Source organism: Pteronotus mesoamericanus, unplaced genomic scaffold (genome assembly GCF_021234165.1).
Source record: "Pteronotus mesoamericanus isolate MK-2021 breed Mesoamerican mustached bat unplaced genomic scaffold, CSHL_Meso_final contig_25, whole genome shotgun sequence".
Classification (NCBI taxonomy): domain Eukaryota; kingdom Metazoa; phylum Chordata; class Mammalia; order Chiroptera; family Mormoopidae; genus Pteronotus; species Pteronotus mesoamericanus.
This window is the reverse complement of record NW_026555105.1, coordinates 23,642,683-23,651,339: the sequence shown is the minus strand read 5'-3', so window position 1 is coordinate 23,651,339 and position 8,657 is coordinate 23,642,683. Positions and strand designations below refer to the sequence as shown.

General features: G+C 44.2%; 1 protein-coding gene and 1 pseudogene across 1 annotated transcript; one reads left to right on the top strand and one right to left on the bottom strand.

Annotated features, from left to right (window-relative positions):
* The first annotated feature begins 1,118 nt into the window (after nucleotides 1-1,118).
* On the top strand, nucleotides 1,119-2,759 carry LOC129070957 (importin subunit alpha-8-like; annotated as a pseudogene).
* Nucleotides 2,760-3,817: 1,058 nt separating this feature from the next.
* LOC129070826 (AP-1 complex subunit beta-1-like) lies at nucleotides 3,818-8,329 on the bottom strand. The gene is given in 5 exon segments (XM_054573988.1): nucleotides 3,818-5,663; nucleotides 5,665-5,905; nucleotides 5,908-6,232; nucleotides 6,234-7,536; nucleotides 7,538-8,329. Coding segments are annotated over 5 exon segments (2,841 nt in total). The 5' UTR covers nucleotides 7,801-8,329; the 3' UTR covers nucleotides 3,818-4,954.
* Nucleotides 8,330-8,657: the final 328 nt, after the last annotated feature.

The window sequence follows — 8,657 nt, the reverse complement described above, 5'->3', positions numbered from 1 at the left end:
ATAACCCTACTTCATAGTCTTTCTTGTTTCATCTTTACCTTCACCCCTTCCATGCCTCACTGGATTATTTTGAAGTGAATTTCAGATATATTACTCTTCATCAGAAATATGTAAATCCCAGACATATCACTTTTCATCAGAAATACTTTAATATAGGGGAGATAAATTGTAATGGGAAATAATACAATAAAAAATAAACTTTTAAAAAAAGGAGAAAAAAAGAAATACTTTAATATGTACCTATAAAAGATGAGGATTCTTTTTGTAACACTCCCACAGAACCATTTTAACACCTAAAAATTAATCATAATTTCCTAACATCATTAAATACTGGTCAGTGTTTAAATTTCCCTGTCAATCTTTTTTTTACAATTGTTTTGTTCAAGGTAGTATCCAAACAAGGTCAACATATATTTTATTGCATCATCTCTTAAATCTTTAATTTATAGGTTTATCCTCTTTTTATCTTCCCTTGCAATATATTTATTGGATAAACAAGGTTGTTTGCCCTGAAGAATTTCCTACATTCAGGATTTCGATGACTTTGTTCTTGTAGTTTAATGTGTTCTTTTGTCCTTTATATTTCTGTATACTGATAGTTAGATGTGGAGGCTTGATTAGATTCAGGTTTGTTTTCTTTAAAAGAATTTTTCAGCCCTGAATGGTGTGGCTCAGTGGATTGAGTGCTGGCCTGCGAACCAAAGTGTCGATGGTCCAATTCCCAGTCAGGGCACATGTCTGGGTTGTGGACCAGGTCCCCAGAAGGAGAGTATGAGAGGCAACCACACACTGATGTTTCTCTCCCTCCCTTTCCCATTCTAAATATAAATAAAAATTAAAAATATTTTTTTCATAGGTGATGCTATCATTACTATTTATCTCACGAGGAAAACAGGAAAATCCTACTTCATAACGTTAACTGTATATTTGTATTCTTATCTCTTTTTGAGATGATAAATAAGATTGGTCGATTGGTCGAGGGATCATGATATTGATTCATCCATAATAAAGTTCTCCATCAGCTTTTCACCTACTGGTTATAGCAACTATTCATGATATTGACTAATGATTACATAGTCAAAAATTGTGATACTCTAATTTTATTGTTTCTTCTGCATTTAATAACTGTAAAACTCTAATCACAAAGAACCTTTTCCTCATCAATTCTTTGGTATCCTGAAGTACGACTTATATAGGAAAGCAGAGCTCCCTGTCTGGTGGTTTACTTCTTCCAGTCAACATGCCGACTTTAGAAGCTCCAGAAGAGAGGCTGAGAAAATTTAGATACCGAGGCAAAGATGCATCTATGAGGCAACATCAGCGAATAGCAGTCAGCCTGCAGCTCCAGAAGGCCAAGAAAGATGAGCAGGTCTTAGAAGAAACATCACCAATCTCTTCACTGACTCAGTTTCTAAAGAAGGGACCAACGAGGTCAACCTCACCCTGCAAGAACTAATCAACGGTGTGAATGCCTCAGATCCAGTTCTATGTTTACAGGCCACCCAGGCAGCCAGGAGAATACTGTTCCGGGAAAGGAACCCTCCTCTAAAACTGACTGTCGAAGCGGGGCTCATTCCCAGGCTGGTGGGGTTCCTGAGGTCCTCTCGCCACCCCTACTTGCAGTTTGAGGCAGCCTGGGCTCTGACGAATATCGCTTCAGGGACTTCGAGCAGATTTGCGCAGTCGTGGAAGCGGGCGCCATCCAGCCCTTGGTTGAACTCCTGTCTTCCCCGCACATGACTGTGTGTGAGCAGGCAGTGCGGGCCCTTGGCAATATAGCAGGTGATGGCCCAGAATTTAGAGACTTTATTATCTCAAGCAATGCCATCCCACAACTGCTGGCCTTGATCTCATCAAACATACCAATCACATTTCTGCGGAACATCACATGGACCCTGTCCAACCTGTGCCAAAACAAGAACCCGTACCCCTGCAAAAAGGCAGTGAAGAAAATGTTGCCCATCCTCTTCCACTTCCTGCAGCACAAGACAGCAAGGTGCTCTCTGACACCTGCTGGGCCCTGACCTACCTCACTGAGGGCTGCAATGAGCGCATTGGTCAATGGTTGACGTGGGGGTGCTGCTCAGACTGGTTGAGCTCATGACCAGCTCAGAACTGAACGTCTTGACCCCCTCTCTCCGCACCGTGGGGAACATTGTCATGGGAACGGACCGCCAGACACAGGTGACCATGGACGCTGGCGTCCTGAGCGCACTGCCCCAGCTTCTGCTGCACCCCAGGCCCTCCGTCCAAAAGGAGGCGGCCTGGGCCCCGAGCAACGTGGCCGCGGGACCCCCCCAGCACCTCTAGCAGCTTATTGCCTGCAACATCCTGCCTCCCCTGGTGGCCCTGCTGAAAAATGGAGATTTTTAAGTCCAGAAAGAGGCTCTCTGGATGGTGGCTAACTTCGCGACTGGGAGCATCATGGACCAGTTAATCCAGCTCATCCACTGTGGAGTCTTGGAGCCCCTGGTGAACCTGCTCACCACCCCAGACATCAAGTTTGTTATCATAATCCTCGATATCATCTCGTTTCTCCTCCAGGCAACAGAGAAGCTCTACGAGAAGGAATCCCTGTGTATTCTGATCGAGGAACTTGGTGGGCTTGATAGAATCAAGGCTTTGCAATTTCACGACAACCATCAGGGGCCCTGACGGCTCAGGGCGTTATTGAGAACCACTTTTCTGAGGAAGAAGAAAATGGCATAGTATCGCCCTCTCCAGATCAAGATCCTGAATTCTTAAAGCTCTTAACATAAAAATACCAAAGCTCCACAACTGCTAAACCAAGGACCAAACCCCAAAGGGCGAATTCTTTAAGCAGCAGCATTCCTACGTATTGGTATACCCCGGGTATAAAGCTTTTAAAATGGAACATTAATAAAATTTTTGACACTTTCAAAAAAAAAAACAGAAAGGCAATATTGATTATTTTCATTGACCAGTTTCAGAATGAATTGTTTTCCTAGCATCCTCTAAAGCACCTAATGAATATTTTCTTTTTAGTATTATTATGAACTTAAGCATGGCAGAAACATATTTGATGAATTTCAGTCCTGTTTGATGTTCAAGGTGCCCCATATTTGGCCAATGGAAGCTTTGCAGATTGATTCCTTAGTCATTTAAACATGACTCTAGTAGTCTTAAGTAGCTTCTTTTTTTCTTTGATAGTGCAAGAGTTTCCAACCTCAACTCTGTAAATTTCCTGCCCAGATCTTGAATCAGCAATTTCTCCAAGGAGTAACTGCTCCTTTTCAGTGAGCAATGGTATTTAAAGGCCACTAGAAGTGCTCATTGCTACTGGGTTGTTCATTGTTTCCGGGCTCTTCTGGGAGGTAGAACTAAAAAAAATAATTTTTATTTATTTTTAAAAAGATTGTATTTATTTATTTTTAGACAGAAGGGAAGAGAGGGAGAAAGAGAGGGAGAGAAACATCAATGTGTGGTTTTCTCTCACATGCCCTCCCCTGGGGACCTGGCCTGCATCCCAGGCATGTGCCCTGACTGAGAATCAAACCAACAACTCTTTGGTTCACAGGATGGTGCCCGATCCACTGAGCCATACCATCCAGGGCCAAAATACATTTTTTAAAGAGAAAACTAGATCATGAATTTATTTTCCATTTATTTTTAAGGTTACAGAGTTTTCACTTAATTTTTTCATGTAATATTTCTCTTTTACCTGAAAATCTAAGTTCTTAATAACATTCACTATGTTTTTGCTTTATCATTAAATACATAGATAATAGTTTCAGAATAATAATACCAATAATATTATCAACATGATTACTAAATACTAAGATTTATTTGAGTGCCTCCTTGCCAAATGCATTTGATAGTAGCTGACTCTTGCAAGCTCTGAGTAAATAGCCTGTTTTCTTTTGGATGATCTCAGTTTATTTTCCTGTCTCCAACAGGAAGTCCAGAAACAAACTGAACATATGTGTGAAACCAAAACCCAAATCAGGAGGTAGAGTCACCCCCTACCAATGTCCCTTCCAGTTGTATTGTCACTGGGTTGTGCCACCACATATTGGTTAATCTTTAAACTTCTACTTTCTTACAGTCTCTCCAATACATCCTCTGACAAAAAGCAGGCTGAACTTGTCAAGAAAAGGTAGAAATCCCAAGGCTAGCTAAGCCTGTGGGAGGAGGCAGATAAAGAACCCAGGGACCCAAGAAACCAGTCCATGCCAGAAAAATCCAAAATAGCACCTGAAACCCCTTTCCAAGTGACCTTTTGATGAACTTTTCTTAATTAGCATATTGAAAATAACTCTTAGAAGTGGAGATCTAACATTAAAATGAGACATGAGATATATGGCTAGGCATGGCCCAAGCATGTTTGAGGACTGGACATGCTCCCTTGTAAATCGAGAACCCTCCGCCCTTCCTCAAAAATCCCCACTCTTGAACCTGCCTACTTCCCCCAAGACCCTTTAATACTTTCCTAATTCCCCAGAATCAGGAAGGAGGAATCATTAGAGCATTCAATTATCCTTCTCTATTTCTTGGCCAAGGAATAAAGTTTCTGACTTGCTTTACCGAATACTATCTCATCCTTTTTTTTTTTTTTCAGTGACACTTATCCTTACTTTAATATTTTTTGTCTTTTTCTGCTTTTTAAACGAGCTCTCAATTACAAAATATCAAACTACACTCAGAACTGCCAGCCACGGCACAGTGCAGAGAAGCCCACGAACAGGGACAGACAGCGGTAGCAGGTGGCCAGAGGCGGGGAGTGGGTGAAGCAGTGGTTAACAAACGTTCACGGGAAGCTAAAACTATCCAACAGGCTGTGCCCTAATTTAGCACAGGTTACACTAGTCACTACCTTGGTGGGTGGCCTTGGTGTGTTTGGGTTCAGATTCTACGTGACAATACCATTTCCTCCAGGTAAGAGTTCTTGGCTTGCACCGATCACAGGGTGGCTGGAGGGCACCGGACCAGCCTATTAGTTTTTCAAAATGCTGTAGTAGACCTGATAGATGTACTGAGAGACTTCAGGAGCTCTGCACTTCAGCAACAGTGTGTAATTGAGGTTTCCTGGCTGGATGCACAGCTCAGCCAAGATCCAAATGCCGTTGGTGAGCTTCAGAGACTGGTATAGCATGTCTTGCCCTTCCACGTTTCTCTTGGCAATAGTATAAACGTTGTTGTTTTGCAGCTTGCTGGAAACAGTGTCAGCATTTACATGACATTCCTTAATCTGAAACTGAAGTTCATTTTCATTGGAAATATCCTTCCACGTCGCGAGGAAGACCTGGCGCTCCCTTTTGCTGTCTTCTACAAAAAGCACATTGAGTGGGATGAGGCAGCTGAACTAGAAGACATCAATATTGTTTTTCACAGCCACCTGAAGGTTATTCAGAGGTTCCATCTTCATGACTAGGCCCAAGGTGTTGAGAGGCAGGGAGACCTTGATGCTCTGGTTTGGCATCAGCGGGGTGTGGATGGCCAGGGGAGAGCTGGGGATGACACCGAAGCTATTCTTGTTAAACTGGATCGCGAAGTCTGTCATGTGCTGTAGAGCTTTGTTGGTGAAGTTCATTTCCATATAGATGTGCCCCTGACGATGAGTAAATGTTCCGGAAATCTCCAATATTTTAGCCTTCACTGCAGGCGGCCAGACAGCCTTAGGAGCCATGTATCCACCATGGGCCTATCCCGGTGGAGAGTTCAAACAGATCGTTCAGGCCGCTGCTGACCACAGCAGGGGTAGGGGAAGGAGCAAAGGTTGCAGGCACCGATGACGGGATGAAGGACTGTCCCACTGCCGGACTTCCTCCAATGCCCCTGCCAAGGTCACTGCCAAGCAGACTATCTAGTCCTCCTCCCAAGAGATCCACTGCTCCCACCTGCATGGAGGATACCTGTGGCACATTGACTGGGGGACCGAGGTCAGGTTTAAAAGGTCTCCCAGAAGGTCACCTTGAGAGGGAATAACCTGAGGCTGCTCCAGGTTGGTGGCAGTGGTGGTACCAACAGGGCTGTCACCAGCATCAGTGCTCCCATGATGTATTGGCAAGTGTTTGCGATGGATTCCGTGACTTCCTTCCACAAAAGCATTGGGAGGCTTGTGGTACACAGAGGCCAAAGAACCAATGAGGCAGATTAGCTCATCCAGCAGAGTTGGCTCAATGAGATCTGCCTCCTCAGAGATCAGTGGCTTCTCAGACAAGACTACTTCTTTGGCTGTGACAGGGTCCGTTGAGAGAAGCCACCATAAATATACCCCTATCTCAAAGGTCAAGATTATCAGAATCCTGTGATGCCAAGCTCAAGACCTGTCGCACCAGCTCCTGTGTTTCCGACGGCTTCTTGAGGAACAGCTTCACGATGGCTGTGAGCAGAGTGAGCTGCACCTGGGTGCTTTCATCATGAAAACCCTCCAGGAAGCTCTCTAGTAACTCATCTGCATTGTCAATTCGTTCAGCATATTCTCCCACAATCCAAATCATAGCTGCTCGAGCATCTGGCTCATCCAGCGAGTCTAGGTTCTCACAGAGAGTGGCAATGATACTTTCATATGTGTTGGGGTACTTGCGGAAGATGTCCCTGATGACGACGATTGCCTCTTGGACCCCATAATTTACTTTGGTCTGGATGAGATCAAGCAACATGCTTACACAACGTTCTGCAGATTGCTCCACCTTGATGGCACACCGTCCAATGGCCTGCACAGCTTTGCGAACGAAGTCAACATCCACCTCTGTGGCACATTCCTTCAGTTCGGCCAGAACCTGAGCAATATTGGCTTGGGATGCTAAATGAATCATGGTGTCCAACTTCTCTAATTTAACATAGATGGGATCATTATACTTCACAAAGAAGACTTTGATTTCCTGCTTTAATATTTCAGGCCTTCTCTGAACAATTAGGTTGATGTTCCTCAGGGCGACGTACTGCACCTCTGGCTCCCCCGAGAGGAAAGTGACGAGCGGAGGGGCCAACTTCTTCAGCAGCACATTGTAGCAGTCAGAGTCCTTGGGTAACAACTCCAGAAATTTCATCAGGACTTTTGCTGCTGAAAGCACCACTGCTGAGTTGGCATGAGACAGCCGGGGAGTCACCCGCTCACAGATGCTCTGAGCCTCTCGGTCATCTTTAGGGTTATTATTGGACAGGCGGTCCAGGATGAAAATCTGGCCCCATTCAGTGCACTCATTCAGGGCTGTCAGCAGCTTATTAATGTTCTGGGGGTTCAGGTCGAGTGAGTTGCTGTTTGGGTGAGATTCGCTGATTTCAGATAACGCTGCTACAGCATTAGCCACCACCATTGGATTGGAATCTGCTATGAGATCCTGCAGAGAATCCAGAAATCCCTGATCTTCCACCATCTGGGCATTGATATCGTGGAGTTTCGCCACACAGACTGCTGCTGTTTTCTGAACATAGGGATCTTCATCCTTCAAGCACTTGCAGAGGGGCTCACAGAGATATTCTGTGATCTTGTCCACCCAGATGCACCCCATGGTTCTGACTGCCAAGGCCCGAATCAGAGGATTGGGATCTTCACAGTCCTTCACAAAGCTTGACAGCCATGATGGCCATGTCTGGCTGACTCTTGGCATAGTTCATCAGGTAGAGGTACACGAGCTTCTTCAGTTCCAGGTTGTCAGTCTGCATACAGTTCACTACATCTGGAAAGAGAGAGCTCACGTCCTTCCCCACAGTCATAGCGGTGATCACTTTCTTCACAGCCTCCTTTCTCTTTTCTTTCTTTTCATTGTTGAGTTCAGCCTTTAATTCAAAGATTTCTTCTTTTTTATTGGTTGTGAAGTACTTGGAGTCAGTCATGGTGTTGGCTCTTTAACTTGTACCAGAGGCAAGGACGGGGGTGGCGGTAGCAGCCAGAGAGCACGGCCCGAGTGGTGTTGTAATGGTTTCCTGCACGTCACGACTCCTTTTCCAGGTCTAAACCACTCCTATCTCATCCTAGTGATGTGACACCAGACAGAATGACATCGTAGGGTCCCTGACCTGCAGGGGTTGGTGACACTATCTCTCCTAATGTAACCATTCTGACTTTCAATGCCATGGATCAGTTTTGCTTATTTCTGTACTTACTATATGAATAGAATTGTACAGTGAGCATATTTTTGTGTTTCTGATTTCTTTTGCTCAGCATCATGTCCATGAGGTGTGTCCGTATGGTTATGTGCAGCAGTATGTTCATTCATACTCATGACTGTATACTAGCATTCTACTGTGTGACTTTACCACAAATTACATATCCATCCTACGGTGAATAGACCATTGAATTGATGCCAGTTTGAAGCTATCACAAACAGCACTGTTAGAAACATTCTATACCCAGGAGTGGAATTGTTGTGTCATAGGTTATGCATGTGTTTAGCTTTAGTAGGTACTGCCAGTTTTGCAAAAGGTTATATACCAACTTACATGCCCCAAAAAGTTCATGAGAGTTCCAGTTGCTGTATATTTTCGCCAACATTTGATCTTGTCAGACACTTTAAAAAAAATTTTTTTTTTTTTGAGAGAGAAGGGAAGGGAGAAACATTGATTTGTTGTTCCACTCATCCATGCATTCATTGGTTGATTCCTGTATGTGCCCTGGACCAGGGATCAAATTGGCAACCTCGGCACATAAGGACAACACTCTAACCAACTACCCAGCCAAGGCTTGTCAGACA